This window comes from Equus quagga, chromosome 5, assembly GCF_021613505.1.
Source record: "Equus quagga isolate Etosha38 chromosome 5, UCLA_HA_Equagga_1.0, whole genome shotgun sequence".
NCBI classification, from domain to species: Eukaryota; Metazoa; Chordata; class Mammalia; order Perissodactyla; family Equidae; genus Equus; species Equus quagga.
The window spans coordinates 78,424,778-78,440,046 of NC_060271.1; the positions used below are offsets into that span (position 1 = coordinate 78,424,778).

The 15,269-nt window shown below is 35.3% G+C and overlaps 1 protein-coding gene across 3 annotated transcripts in view; it reads left to right on the forward strand.

The window, feature by feature from the left end:
- Window positions 1-15,269, forward strand: part of EXOC6B (exocyst complex component 6B) — a 577,176-nt gene that overhangs the window by 80,779 nt on the left and 481,128 nt on the right. For all 3 annotated transcript variants that reach the window (XM_046661413.1, XM_046661415.1, XM_046661414.1), the window contains 4 exons: window positions 1,493-1,658; window positions 7,034-7,081; window positions 8,744-8,834; window positions 8,946-8,991. In XM_046661413.1, the coding sequence (XP_046517369.1) occupies window positions 1,493-1,658; window positions 7,034-7,081; window positions 8,744-8,834; window positions 8,946-8,991 (351 nt within the window). The remainder of the gene's footprint in view (window positions 1-1,492; window positions 1,659-7,033; window positions 7,082-8,743; window positions 8,835-8,945; window positions 8,992-15,269) is intronic.

Here is a 15,269-nt window from a genome sequence, read left to right on the forward strand (position 1 = left end):
AGGAGTGATTCTTGGATTAGGGTTTTTGACTTGGCCAACTGGATAGTGCCATTAGCTGTGATGTGATGTGTGAATGGTGGGGAGATTTGGGGAGGAACAGGTTTGGAGGTGAAGATAGTTTGGTGGTAGGTAATTTTCTTTTTGGTGTTAAATTTGAGATGGTTTTTAAAAATCGTTGGAGTTGTTAAATAGTAGCTGGATATTTGAGTGCTCAGGAAAGTGCTCTGAATGGTAGGTGTAGATTAGGAAGTCATCACTATGTAGATGGTATTTTAAAGCCGTGGAATTAGATGGCATTGCTTGGTAGAGAAGAGAAGAGGTTTTAGGAATATTTAGAACAAGAATAGAAGACGATATCCCAGAAAGGAGATTGAGAAGGCATGCCAGTGAAAGGGTAAAAACCCATTAGTGTGCTATATTGAAGTCTAGAGAAAAGAGTGTTTCAAGAAGAGGGATGTATTAAACCATAGCAAATGCTACTGTTAGGTGGAGTAAGATGAATGCTAACTATTGGGAGGTGATGAAGTGGAAAGGACTTTTGCTGGGAAGCGCGGCCAAGAAATAAGATAGTAGCTGGAGGGAAATGTGAGAAATAAGATAGTAGCTGGAGGGAAATGTGTAGGTAAGGACAGATTTCTGAAAGCCGTGTTTATATACCCAAGAGAATGATTTAGTAGAATGGGAGAAATATGTGATGCAGGGGAGAGATAAAAGGAACTACTTGCAGGAGTAGAGTTCTTGAGACAACAAGAAGGATTGACTATAGAAAAGAGCTTGGAACACTTTTTCCATTGTTATGGGAGGGTGGACAGAGTAGGAGTTACAGATGTAAGTGGGTTAGTTGGTTTTAGTAGGAGAAGAGGAAATATTTCTTTGTTTTTTTCTGTGAAGTGTGTAGTCAGGTCAGCAGCTGAGAGTGAGGGGATGGACATTTGAGGAGAGGAAAAAGTTCAGTTCTCACATATAGTTATTTGGAGAATATAAAGTGATTTTTTTGGTGGTGGTAATGGTGGTAAGGAGGATAGTTTTAGTGGTATTATCTAGCAGTATTTATTGAGTGCCCAATTTAGGTTTGTGATTATATAGCTAAACTGAGTCTACCCAGCACAGCTGTGTGATTTTTCTCCAGCAGTATCAGCTTCTTGGGTATAGTCATGGAGTAATTGGATAGTTGGCTTTATCCCAAATTGAGTTTTTCTAGATTAGTATAACTGAGAAAGAAAGGTGCAAAGGAGTTGTAATTCAGTCCTTTCATTGTGGTGAGACTTCTAAGGTGGATACTATCAAATACTTAAATATTTTTGAATGAGCAAGGAAGCAAAATTTTGGGTTTTCTTAAAAACTCATCTAGCATGGGGACAATATTAATACAATTGGATTACTCTGTGGTTGATGTGCCTTAAATATCTAATTGACAAATAAATTTGCTTCTGGTTTTATAATTCTTTCTTAGAAGTCAATCTGGTGTAATCTTCATGCCATTTTTTTAAAGGTCTGTCTATGATGGTGAAGAACATGGACGATTCATGGAGAAGCTTGAAACTCGCATCCGCAATCATGACCGAGAAATTGAGAAAATGTGCAACTTTCATTACCAGGGCTTTGTGGACTCTATAACTGAACTGCTGAAAGTAAGAGGAGAAGCCCAAAAACTCAAAGTAAGGAGACGCTAAGAGAGACTTGTTTCTCTGTCTAGGGTTTTGATTAACGTTAAAGGAGTAGGGAATATGTTGCAGGTTACGTATTTGTAGTAAAGATTTTCACATAGTAAGGAAGGAATTTGTGCTGGAACATAGATATTTGGGATTATGGCTTTTAGCTAGAAAGAAATCTCTTTTCAGTTAAAATTTTTTTGGAATAACTACATGTAGATGAGAACCAGCTACAGCATCAGCAACAGTTTCTTTCAAACAGAAACTCAATTGACTCTTCATGTCATCCATCTACTTCCTTGCTAGGTAAAAGCCATCACTATAGGATGATGGAATTGGAGGGCATAGCCACAGAAGTCTTAGCCAGCATGGCAACCTAAGTGAAAGTGAAAAAAATCAGTGATAGTTGTGGAGTGTCTTCTATCAAAGCAAGAAGATTCTTTCTTGATATGACAGATTCAAGTTCAGGAAGCAGACTAGCCATATTGGTTTGGTCCTGGCATAGCAAATTCACTTATGTTGGATAACTGACTTTGCTTATGGATCTTAAATCTAACACTTCACTAAACTCTTATATTATTTCTAATAATTTGTGTGTAGATTTTTTTTTGTATTCTATGAAAACACGTATATGATGTATAGGTAATAATAGTTTTATTTCCTTCTTTAAAGTCCTTATGCTTCTAATTTCTTTCTTTTTTTTTTTGTTTTCTCTTTCCTTTCCTTTCTTTTTTGTCTTGTTATTGGAATTTGAATTAAAATCCCAAAAGGATTTTCCTGGGGCATGGGATAACTTGCCAATGAGTATAAAATGGCAAGAATGCATTGGTAAGAAAACTGAAGAAACAGTTTTATTGAGGGACGAAGTGGGCTATTAGATGTTAAATTATATTTTAAAGCTACAGTGATTTAAAAGCTAATTTGATTGCAAAACCTGACCTGAAGGGACATGAAGCTATCAAACTTCTTAATATATTTTATTTAATATAAACTTTTGTATTTTGCTATAAAAATATTAATGTGTGTGATTATGGGATTCTGTCCTGGTGCCCTTTGGGGGATGTTATGTAGTATACAATATGTACCATATTATGTTTATAAAATCTCTAAAATTCTAAAGTCCAAAAAACACAGTGGGTCCCAAGGTTTCAAATAAGAGTTTATGGACCTGTACAACAACTGTCCACTCAGCTTGTGAAATATAATATTGCCAACACGATTAAGTCTCTCTTTTGTACCCTTCTCAATTGTTTCCTTCACCCTCCTCTCCAAAATGAACAACTCTTCTGGTTTGTTGTTAATATTCTATAATTTTAGTTGAAATTAAGTTAGATCCCTTTCTCATTCAACACACCAAAATTAATTTCAGATGAACTAAAGAGTTAAATGTAAAAAGTTAAACCATAAAGGAACTAGTAGAAAATAATTGAATATTTATGTGATTTTGGGAGTGAGGAATACATTTCTAAACACAATTCCTAATCCAGAAAGAAAACAATTGCTAGATTTGATGATGTTAAAATGAAAGAACCTTTTCTACATACAAGTTAAAAATTAAAAAGTAAATAATAAATAAAAAATATTTACGAATACATTTGACAAATGATCGACATCCTTAACAAAAAAATCTTTACAAATTAATAGGAAAAATAGAAAACTGAGAAATACTCATTAATATACAGTTTACATAAGAAGAAATACAAGAGTACAATTTAGAAATAATTAAGCAAATGCAATTTTAAGCAAAGTGCTACCTAATAAAATGATGAAGATGAAAAAATGATATTTAAGATTGGAGATGATACCAATCAACCAGGGAAGCCCTGATTGGAGTGTAGGTTGTTACAGGCTTTGAGGAGAGCAGTTTTATTTATCAATACTTAAAACTCCACATAGTTTTAAGATTTATTCTAAGGCTATAGGTGCATGTACGAGGATGTTCATATGATTTTTTTTTTAATAGGTAAAACTTTAAAATGTCCCTAAAACTCAGTTAGTTAGGATTACTAAAATAAACCATAGTATATCCATTTGAAAGAATAATAAACTACAATATGTTGTTGAAGCATATCTGGCATGGGATAGTATTAGAAATGTTTGTTTAATGTATAAAGCAGATTAAAAAGTATGAACAATTTGATTCTATTTGAAATAAAAACTGATGCTGAATTTTTTGGGCTGAACAGCCTTAAATGGAAAAAAGTGTCTGAAATGTGTGAAAACAAAGAAATGGGGCTCCTGCCAGGAGCTGTGTGTACTATTTGTCTTCGCTCAGCCATCCCAGCTTCCCACCCTCACCTTAGGCTGTTCTTTTCTGTGCTCCTTGGACACCTGTATTTCAGATTTCTCCCTCTGCTCCCTGGGCCCTTTGTCCACGATGGGCAGCAGGGTGCTCTGTCTCGTTTCTGATGTAGTCGTGTGGTGGAGCACCTCCTTCAAGGCAGGTAGCATTGAATATTGCACATAATGCTCACCAATTTCTGATATCACTTGCTGGTTGGTAATCATCTTCTCTTCCCCCTCCTTCCTTCATATTGCTTCAAGTGGCAAATTCCTGCAGATAATTCAGGATGCCGCTGAGGGAAAGCATGAAGTGGAGGCTACCAGTTCAGGGTTTTTGGCTGCTTCAGGCTCCACTTGCTTACTCTGAGAGCCGAGGGGATTAAAATCTAGCAGCACACCTGGGATGCTCTGCTCTAGGGGGATCCATTCAACCTGGGTTAAGAATCTATGAAACAGAAATTCTTGAACTCTTGAAAAAAGTTTAGAAAATGGAAAAGATTAAGTATTAACTACTGTCAATACTATTTTGACATAACAAAAAAAAGAAACTAGATTCTTTAGGATGCCTGCTATTTCTTTTGATTCACACTATGTATGTATTTATATATATCTATCTTTATATTTCTGTTCTCTGAAACAAGAGGAGTAGCATCCTAGACAGCTAGTATAGTTTCTTGTTGTTGTTAAAATAGTATTGAAATAGCAATTATCTTTCTTATCAGAAGCATTGGTTAGACTCCTATGGATGTGTTTTAGAACTGTGGTTTGCACAAAATCAATCTAGTGGGCCATGATTAATATTTTTAACAAAAATTGAAATAAATAGAATAGAATAGAAAATAATAAAGTGTATTACATACATAAGGGTAAACATTGTTTCTTGAAAATTTTGTTTTGTTTTCGTGAGTGTGTATGTGTGTATCTGTATGCATTCCCTATACTTCTGTACTGGGTTACCATGTAAAATGTACTTCTTACAGTGAGTTTGAAGTAAAAAAAAGTTTCAGAAATGGTGTCTTCATAAAGTAAACAAGATATTCTAGTAGAGATAATGATGCTGAATTTAGTTTGGAATTTAGTTTAGTATGGAAGTTTGAATTTTATGAGATCTCCAGTTTTATTTATTTTTTTTAAAGATTTTATTTTTTCCTTTTTCTCCCCAAAGCCCCCCAGTACATAGTTGTATATTCTTCCTTGTGGGTCCTTCTAGTTGTGGCATGTGGGACGCTGCCTCAGCGTGGCTTGATGAGCAGTGCCATGTCCGCGCCCAGGATTCGAACCAACGAAACACTGGGCCGCCTGCAGCGGAGCACGCGAACTTAACCACTCGGCCACAGGGCCAGCCACAAGAGATCTCCAGTTTTGAATATAAACAATCTAATTATTCTTCACTAACTACCATGGAGGGGTCAACACTGGCGCTCAAGGCAACCCTCCCCATTTTTATTCGCATTGCCTGAAAGCTTTTTCTTGTATTGAGGTGATATTAATCCTACTTTCTAGTAACATTCATGTATTGGTTTGAGCAATAAGCACTGTTTTTAGGGCAGCACTGTTCTTCTGATAGCTCTTCAGGTATTTGAAGGACAGCTGTCACTCAGGTATGGTGTAAGTGTCCAGGTATGGTGTAAGTGTCCAGGTATATTGTATAGTGTCTCTAAATGAATATTTTTCCTCTCTTTGGGCTAAAAATCCCTTTATGTATTTTTCATGTGGTGTAGCTTTGAATCCTTCTCTAAATGTATTCACATCTAATCTAACTGTGCTTCAGGTTGTCAAGGTCTTCCTAAAACATGGCATCTGAATGTAATTCTCATAGTGTGATCTTATAGCCTTACCATCTCACTTATTCTAGATCAAGGATCAGAAAACTATGTCTTGCAGGCCAAATCCAGCTTGCCTCATTTTTTTGGTAAATAAAGTTGTATTGGAACACAGCACTGCTCATTCATTTACATTATATTTATGGCTGCGTTTTTGATACAGTGATGGAGTTGAGTAGTTAAATAATTCAAATTAAATACATTTGGAAAACACTCTATATGATATCCCCTTCTTGAACATTCACAGTGCATGTAGAAAATTAAAAGCTTTAAGAAGTCCTGTATAAACTAACCTGGTTAGTGGTATTTCCTATACATAATGTGTGTGTGTGTGTGTGTGTGTGTGTGTGTGTATGTTTGTGCACGTGTGCACCTCTGTGTGCATGTGCAGAGTATTTATTGACTAACATTTCTTGGTGTTCTAAGGGAGATAATAGAAAATGCTGGGTTAAGGGAATGCCTTAAAAATGTAAGGAGTGGCAGTTACTGGTGGAAGGGTAGAAAGTCTCTATTAAAGAAAACTTTAGAAGTTAATATTGCTCATATTTTGGTAATGTCTGAGATGGTTAGGAAATTACTATTCTATGCACTTAATTTTTTTTTATGTCAGTTGAGTCTTCAAGAGTGGATACCAAAAAAAGTGGTACCAATACCTTTAAATTATGTACTCTAGATAATTTTAAGGCTTGTTCATGTAGTTTTGACTGCCTGATGGGGAAATTAATTTAGAAAAATGGGAATATGTAAGTGTTAGGAACTATTCAGAATTAATGATACAAAAAGAATTGATAAAACATTTTCTTAAATTAGGATAATAAATAGGGAAATTTGACCTGAGTTTAAAAGTTCAATTTATACTCTAGTTTTCCAGGAATACATTGGTGAGGTAAGGAATATCTATGGTAAAATTTGTTCTTTCTACACTTAGTAGAGATCGTAAGGTTCTTTGTGTGTTATTTTTTCTTTCCTTTTTTTTCTCTTTTCTCTCCAAAATAAAAGTGCGATTTTTAGTAGTTATAGTATCTTAGTTTAGAATATTCCAGACTGAACATATCTTTTAGTAAATTTTTCTTTTCATTGTTCAAAAGGTCATGCGAATTTTCAGTAGAAAAGTGCATATAATTTAAACCCAAGAGAATGCCACTAAACCAAAATGATGGAATACTGAAGCTATCTGAATACCTATCCTTAGTCTTTTCATTTTAAGTTTTGATCTTATCCAATTATTGTCTAAATGTCTGTTTCTTATGAGTTTAAATTGTCTTCTCTCCACAGAATCAAGTGACGGATACTAATAGAAAACTACAACATGAGGGAAAGGAAGTAAGGCCAGTTTACCTTTCGAAAAAATCTTTTCTGTTTCTTGTCATTCTCTTTTTGATAACTGTGTTCTTGGTTTAGTGGCTTGTAAGACGATAGCTGGAGGAACTTGGACATTATTGTTGCTTCTCCTAATGTTTATCTGAATTACATGAATATAACCACTAGAAAGCTTAATGAGAGAGGATGTACCCTTCCTTAGCTGTACTTTTACATCATGTGAGTAATCATAAAATGGCCATTGCTGTTGCCTCTGCCTGGATTGCTCTTTCTCCAATATTTACCTGCTTCAGACCTTTGCTGAAATGTTACCTCCATAATGAGGCTTTTCTAACCACCTTATTTGAAATTACAGCCTCATTCTCACCCCCTTTATTCTTTTTACCTGCTTTGTTTTTCTCCATTGCACCTATCATGCTCTGATATTATAGATTTTTACTTAAATGTTTGTTTTTATCTGTTGCTTTCATTAGAAATTAAGCTCCATGAGGTCAGGATTTTTTGTTTGTTTTATTCATTGTCTTCCTTATTCCCTCTACCTGCGTAAACAGTGACTGGCACAAAGTGGGTGCTCCATAAATATTTGTTAAAAAAAAGGAATCGTTGATTCTGTTAATTGATGTACTCACCATTTAAATCATCACAGTTTACAAGATTATTTTACATCCATTTTCTCACTTGATCCTCATGGCAGATCTGTGACAAATTCTGGACAGGTATCATCACTATTTTATTGATGTGGAAACTAAAACAGATGATTTGCTAAAGTTTACATAGTAATTGGCAAGGCTGGGACTAAACTCCAGGTTTTCTGACTTGTAGTCCATTACTGTTCTCTGTATCATATACCTTCCTTGCCGCCTAATACTTATTTACTGTTTGGTTTTAGCAATCTTTAAGAATACGTTTTGATTATTTTGTCAGTGACTTAATCAGGGCTATTCTCTTTTGTTCTTTTTAGCGTGGTATCTAAGCAGATAACATTTCTAGGTATGGCTATAGGATGAATGCTACAAGAGGCTGCATAGATTACTGCTTTTTAAAAGTTTGTCTCACATATTTTAAATTATGCAGAGAGTGCATAATAGACAGTTTCTTCTAGTTATATTGTACTATGACTTCAGATGGAAGCCTTTAAACAGCTATGGGAAGAAAAGTAAGTTACTCTTTACTAAACTAGAACACTTGGAAGAGCCACAGCATCTAAGTGTGTAGTTTATTTGTTGAAGTAGAGATCTAGTTGAAGATTATTTTCAAGACTCATTTGAAGCTGTATAGGAAGCACAGTTTTCCTCTAGAAGTCTAGCACTGTTGAAGGAAATAAGGATCTTCTCAGAAGGTTGATGAAACTATAAATCATGAAGAGTCTGGATAGGGTTTGGAGAAAATCTGCATATTTTTTCTTTTCTCCTAGATAGCCCCTGAATTTTAGGATTTCATTTTACCTAGCCTGGCCTAGTATAGTGTGTATCTTGGGGAGAAAGTGGGAATCCAGGCAGGAATGTTTTACTGGTTGAGAAATGGAGTTCCTTAGTGCACTTGGCAGGTCTTACTATGAAACTGTCTGGGATTTTCTGATGAATTGAGCACAGGGTGGAAAAATGTGACTGAAAGCTTTTTATTTACAGCTGTTGGCATAATTCAGTTTTTTTCCCTCTTGCCAAGCTGGTAATAGCAATGGAAGAGCTGAAGCAGTGTCGACTACAGCAGAGAAATATTTCTGCCACTGTTGATAAATTAATGCTGTGTCTTCCAGGTGAGCAACTAGAAATTGAGCAGGACTTTTGATGCAATTCCTTTAGCTTTAATTAGTTTTTCACTTTCTCTAAATAATGCTTGTATGCTCTATTTTCCCTTCTCTTTCAAGTCTTGGAGATGTATAGCAAACTGAGGGACCAGATGAAAACTAAAAGGTAAGATTTTTTTATTGAATACTTTTTATTATCTAAAGTTTGTTATTTAGAGTATTTTTAAGGTCCATCTTTAGCATAACCTTTCAAAAAATAATTAAGTTCATGTAACATCTTCTCTAGCCTTTTGTATATCTACTGGTATATCCGAGACTTATTTACATATACTAGTGGTACGCTGATCTATTATGTCATGTATTATGTTTAATAAAAAAGGCTGCTGATAGTTTGATGTTTAGAAGACTCAATCTTTTAGGGGAAAAGCATGTAACTTTTAGTGATAGTTGATTTGAGAAACATGTTTTGGTTTAGTGTCGTAGTAGAAAAAATAGTTACTGGTTTTGGTGCAGGGGTAAATTAGGATTCTCCATTAAAACAGAACCAATGGGGTATGTGTGCATACGTGCGTGTGTGTGTGTGTGTATAGAGAGAGAGATATTGATTTATTTTAGGGAATTAGCTCATGCATTTTTGAGGCTTGGAAGTCCAAATCTGCAGAGTAGGCTGGTGTGCTAGAGTGTCAGGCAAGAGTAAATATTGTAGCCTGAGTCGAGGGGAGTCTGCTGGCAGAATTCCTTCTTCCTTAGGTGAGGTCAGTCTTTTTTCTGTTAAGGCCTTCAACAGATTGAATGAAACTCACCTACAGCATGAAGACTAATCTTCTTTACTCAAAGTCTACTAATTTAAATGTTAATAATCTCATCTAAAAAATAGCTTCACAGACATATCTAGAATAAATTTGACCACATATCTGGGTACTGTGGCCTAGCAAACTTGACACATAAAATTAACCACCGCAAGGGGCAAGGTCAAGGTTAAATTCAAACAATTTCTCTCCTGTTTGTTGTTTTCTTCTCGTTTTATTCCAGAGGAAGCTCTATAGTGACTCTTTGGCTCTTCTTCCCAAACTTGAGTAAGCATCCCCACCCTCTCTGCCCTGAGGTACCCTGTAATTTGATGGGGGTATGTGAAGCTATAGAATAAATAGCACACATCCTCCTAGAATGTTAATTTTACCTAGGTTTTGAGGGAAAAAGTATGAAATTAAAATGTATTTAACATTGAAATAAGAATAGAAATGTTGTGGATAAAAATTCTGAGTTCTCCAGAATTTTAAAGCTAAAGCATGAGGCATCAGAATTTTTTGAATTTCTTAGGGTGGTTTCCCAGACTCCCTTCTTCTCTCTAGGAGGAGGCATGTTCATGTAAGAGAACGTAAGTAGAACAATATGAGAAGTTCTGTTCAATGAGATATGAAAGTAGTATTATTTCCCTGATAACCTTTTTGTAAAGTGCTAAAATTATAGAAAATTACAGAGAATAAAAAAACACTTGTGTACCAACTTCTCTGAATTAACAGATAGTAACAATTTTCCAGTTTTGATTCATATATATATGTAAATATTTATAGCATATATGGAAACATATATATGGACAGAGAGAGGTAAAGATATAATTTTTTTGTTTTTGAGGAAGATTAGCCCTGGGCTAACATCTGCCATCAATCCTTCTTTTTTTGCTGAGGAAGATTGGCCCTGAGCTAACATCCGTGCCCATCTTCCTCTGTTTCATATGTGGGACACCTGCCACAGCATGGCTTGATGAGCGGTGGGTATGTCCACTCCCAGGATCCGAAGCAGTGAACCCTGGGCTGCTGAAGTGGAGCATGTGAACTTAACTGCTGCACCACCAGGCAGGCCCCTAAAGATACACATTTTTAAAAATTACAGATACATTCTCTTCCTCAGTCCTACTCCTTTCCCTACTCCCGTAAGGAAACCAGTATTTTAAATTTGATGAGTGTCCTTCTAGTGCATGTTTTTAATATCTGTAAATCATATATTGTATTATTCTGTGTTTTTAAAAACATTTACATGAATGGTCTCAGTCCTTGAGTTTTTGAGATTCATTCATTCATTCAACAGAAATGAATTGAGTAGCTACTACATGCTAGGCATTGCTCTTGGTGCTAGAGATATAACTCTGAACAAAACAGACAAAAATATCTGCTCTTATGGACCTTACATACTAGTGGAGAGCTTATTTTCTTTATGTGTATAGATCTGGTTCACTTACTTTAATTGCTCTATAGTAGTCCATTATATGAGTAATCCACATTTCCCCTCTCAATTCCAGTGGTGGTTGTAAGTGCTGTTCATGAATGTTTCTAGCTCAGCCTTCTTTTGGCACACAGTAGGATTATATTTCTTGGGCTCCCTTGGGCTATGTGACTGATTCTGGCTAATAAGATGTGAGCAGAAGTGATGAGTGTTACTCTTGGGTTTAGTAGTGAATTTCCAGTGCAGGTCCTTCTAGCATTCTGTTTTCCCTTGGTCATGACAAATGCTAACTTTCAAGATGGTAGTTGAATTCCTGAGTAACTGCAGTGAGCAGAACTTCCCTGCCAACCTGTTATGTTTATATAGCATGCATGAGTTATAAATCTTTGTTTTAAGCCACTGGGATTTTTGGGATTCTTGTTACTACAGGATAACCATCCTTACTGATACTATGAGAGACATTTGGTATGTTTCCAGTTGTTTGCTATGCAGGCAATGGTGCAATAAATATCCTTGTTCGTGTCTCTTTGGGCACACATTCAAGGTTTCTTGAGAACAGTGCTCTTCAAATGTTGCTGTATATACAAATCACATGGGATTTATTAAAAGTAGATTCTGATTCAGTAGGTCCAGGGTTATTCCTGAGATTCTGTGTTTTCTACCAAGCTCCTAGGTATGCCAATCCTGCTGGTCTAGGGTTTATACATAGGAGATCAGCTGGATCAAAAAAAGGGATGCATGTCTTCAATCTTACTAGATGTTGCTCTCCAAAATGGTTTACCGATGTAGACTCCCACCAGCTTTTTATGGGAGGTCCTATTACTCCACCTCTTGCTAACATAAGACTTTTTAGTTTTCACTGGTCTAATGATTGTGAAATGATAGATCGTTGTTCTGGTTTTTCATTTCTTTGATTACTGGTGAGATTGACTTTTGGATGTTTGGATTTTCTTCCATATATTTTGCCCATTTTTCTTTTAGGTTATCTGTTGTTTTCTTTTTTCTTTTATAAGAATTCGTTATATACTTTAGATACCCTTTCCTGTTATATTCTGCACATATTTTCTCCCAGTGCATGGCTTATCTATTAACTTTGTACAGTTAGTACTTTTTGTTATATAATTGTAAATTTTGTTATAGTCAAATTTATTTTGTGGTCTTTAAAAAATTTTATTTTTAACATTCTCAAGTTTAGTATAAATATGTCTTTTTCATGAACCAGTAAAAAGTAAGTTGTTAACATGATGCCCTGTCATCCCCAAATACTTTAGTGTGATTTCCTACAAATAAAAACATTCTCCTTTGCAGCTGCAATGCAACAGAGAATAGAAATTAACATTGGTAGATTAGTAGCATCTACTGTTCATACCCAATTTAAATTTTGCCAGTTGTCTCAGTCATGTTCTCTATAGCAAAAGAATCCAGTTTAAATCATGTGCTGCATTTAGTGGTCATGTCTCTTTAGTCTTCTTCAACCTGGAACTGTCCTCAGTCTTTCCTTGTCTTTCATGACTTTGTCACTTTTGAAGATTACAGGCCAGTTATTATGTGGAATGCCCCTCAATTTGGATTTGTCTGCTGTTTCCTTATGATTAGATTTACGTTATATGTCTTTGGCTGGAATATCACAAAAGTGTGCTGTGTTCTCATTGCACCCTATCAGGTGGCACGTAAATTTGATTTGTCCTATCACTGATGATCTTACTGGATTAAGATGGTGTCTGCCAGACTTTTCCGTTGTAAAGTTACTCTTTTTACCCTTTGTACTTAAAAATTTTGTGGGGAAGTGTTTTATGATTGTGTACAGTCATCATTTTTCATCAAACTTTCAACTTATTTGTTTTTTTATGTCAGTATGGACTCATAGCTTCTTATTTTATTTGATGGGTCATAATCCATTAGTGTTATTTATTTTCTTGCTCAAATTATCCTGAATGGCACCAGTGAGCCCCTTCAGTTTGGCTTCTGTGTCCTTTTAACATGTCCCCATAATTTTTTGAGTACTTTTTTTACAAGCAGAAGGGGATATGTTTCAGGCTCATATATTTTCCTTCTGCAGCCCAGGTATCAGCAATTTCTCTAAGAAACTATGTTTTTTTTGTGTAGGGAATGTTGTTTAGAAGCCAAGATCTTTGTGCTTGGTGTGCTCGTTACTATTGAGTAACTTGGCTTCCTATTACTCTTTGTATATTTACTTATTTGATCAATTCCCCTTCTGAAACGAATCACCTGTCATTACTGTCACTGCAACTCGCTACTTTGCTAGAATGCCAACAGTGCACACTGAATCGCCTTCCTATATGGTATCCTCCTTACTCCACTTGGCACTCTAATACTCCGTGGCATGCTTCTGTCCTGCCTGAATGCCCTCTTCATCCCTTTTTTTTTTAAAAAAGATTTTATTTTTCCTTTTTCTCCCCAAAGCCCTCCGGTACATATTTGTATATTTTTAGTTGTGAGTCCTTCTAGTTGTGGCATGTGGGATGCTGCATCAGCATGGCTTGATGAGCGGTGCCATGTCTGCGCCCAGGATCCGAACCGGCAAAACCCTGGGCCGTCAAAGCGGAGCACGCAAACTTAACCACTTGGCCACAGGGCTGGCCCCTCTTCATCCCTTTTTGACTCTGACATTTCATGCCAGGTTGCCTTCCTATAGGACGTCTTCCTTACCTCACTAGGTCCCTCGTACTCCATGCTGGTCCATTCCCCTTCCCCGAAATCAATATGGATTGCTCTCATTTATTTAGATCTTCTTTAGTTTTTTTAAAGTCATGTTTATAGTTTTCAGTGAACAGGTCTTACATATCTTTTGTCATATTTATCCCTAAATATTTAATATTTTTTGATGCTTATTTTAAATGGTATTGATTTTTAGATTTCAATTTCCAGTCATTTGTTACTAGCGTACTGGTAATTTTTATCAATTTATCTTGTATTCTGCAACCTTACCACAGTTACTTTTTAATTCCTGTAGCTTTTTTTGTATAGTACATTAGATTTTCTATGTAGATGATCATCTTGTCTGCAAATAAAGACAAGTTATATTTCTTTCTTTCCAGTTGGGATGCTTTCTTTTTGGTTTGTTTTTCTTGTCTTATTGAGCTGGCTGGAACCTTCTGTATAATGTTGAATAGAAGTAGTGAGAGTGGATATCCTTGCTCAGTTCCTGATCTTAGGGGGAAAGCATTTCACCATTAAGTAAGATGTTAGGTATAGTATTTTGTACACAACACATGTATGGTTGAGTAAGTTTCTTTCTGTTTCTAGTTGTTGAAAGTTTCTATCAGGAATGAATATTGTTTTTGCCAAATGCTTTTTCTATGTTAGTTAAGATGATCATATATTTTAAATTTCTTTTTGAGTTTGTTAATATGATGAAGTATACTGATTTGTTATTGAATGTTAAACCAAACTTGCATGAATGTTACACCAAACTTGTATTTGTAGAATATATCCCACTTGATCATGGTATATTATCCTTTTTATATGATGTGGTATGTGATTTGCTAGAATTTTATTGAGGATTTTTGCATCTATGTTCATGAGGAATATTTATCTGTAGTTTTCTTTTTTTGTAATGTCTTTGTCTGATTTTGGTATCAGATTAATGCTGCCCTCATAGAACGAGTTGGGCAGTATTGTTTTTTTGATTTTCTGGAAGAATTTGTATAGTGTTGGCAATATCTTCCTGAAATATTTGGTAGAATCCACCAGTGAAGCCACTTGGACCAGGAGATTTGTTTGTGTCTGGTAAGAAGGTTTTTAACTGCAAATTTAATTTAAAAAATAAATACAAGGCTGTTTGCATTTTGTTTCTTGAGTAAATTTTGCTTATTTGTGTCTTTCAAGTAATTTGTCAATTTTATCCAAGTTGTTGAATTTATTGGCAAAAATTGTTCATATTCCCCTATTATTTTAACATGTGTTGGATTATAGTGATACTTTCTTTCATTGTTTATGTTGATAATTTGTATCTTCTCTGTCTCTCTTTGTCCCCGTCTTTTCTCTCTGAATATTCTAGCTAGTTTATCAATTTTATTAATTTTTTTAAAAAAGGATCTTTAGGTTTTATTGAGTTTTTTCTCTTGTTTTTCTGTTATTTTGCTGATTTCTGCTATTATCGTTACTATTTCCTTTTTCCTGCTCACTTGGGGTTTAATTTGTTCTTTTTCTAGCTTTATAAGGTAGAAGCCTAGAGCATTGATTTTGGCTATTTTCTAA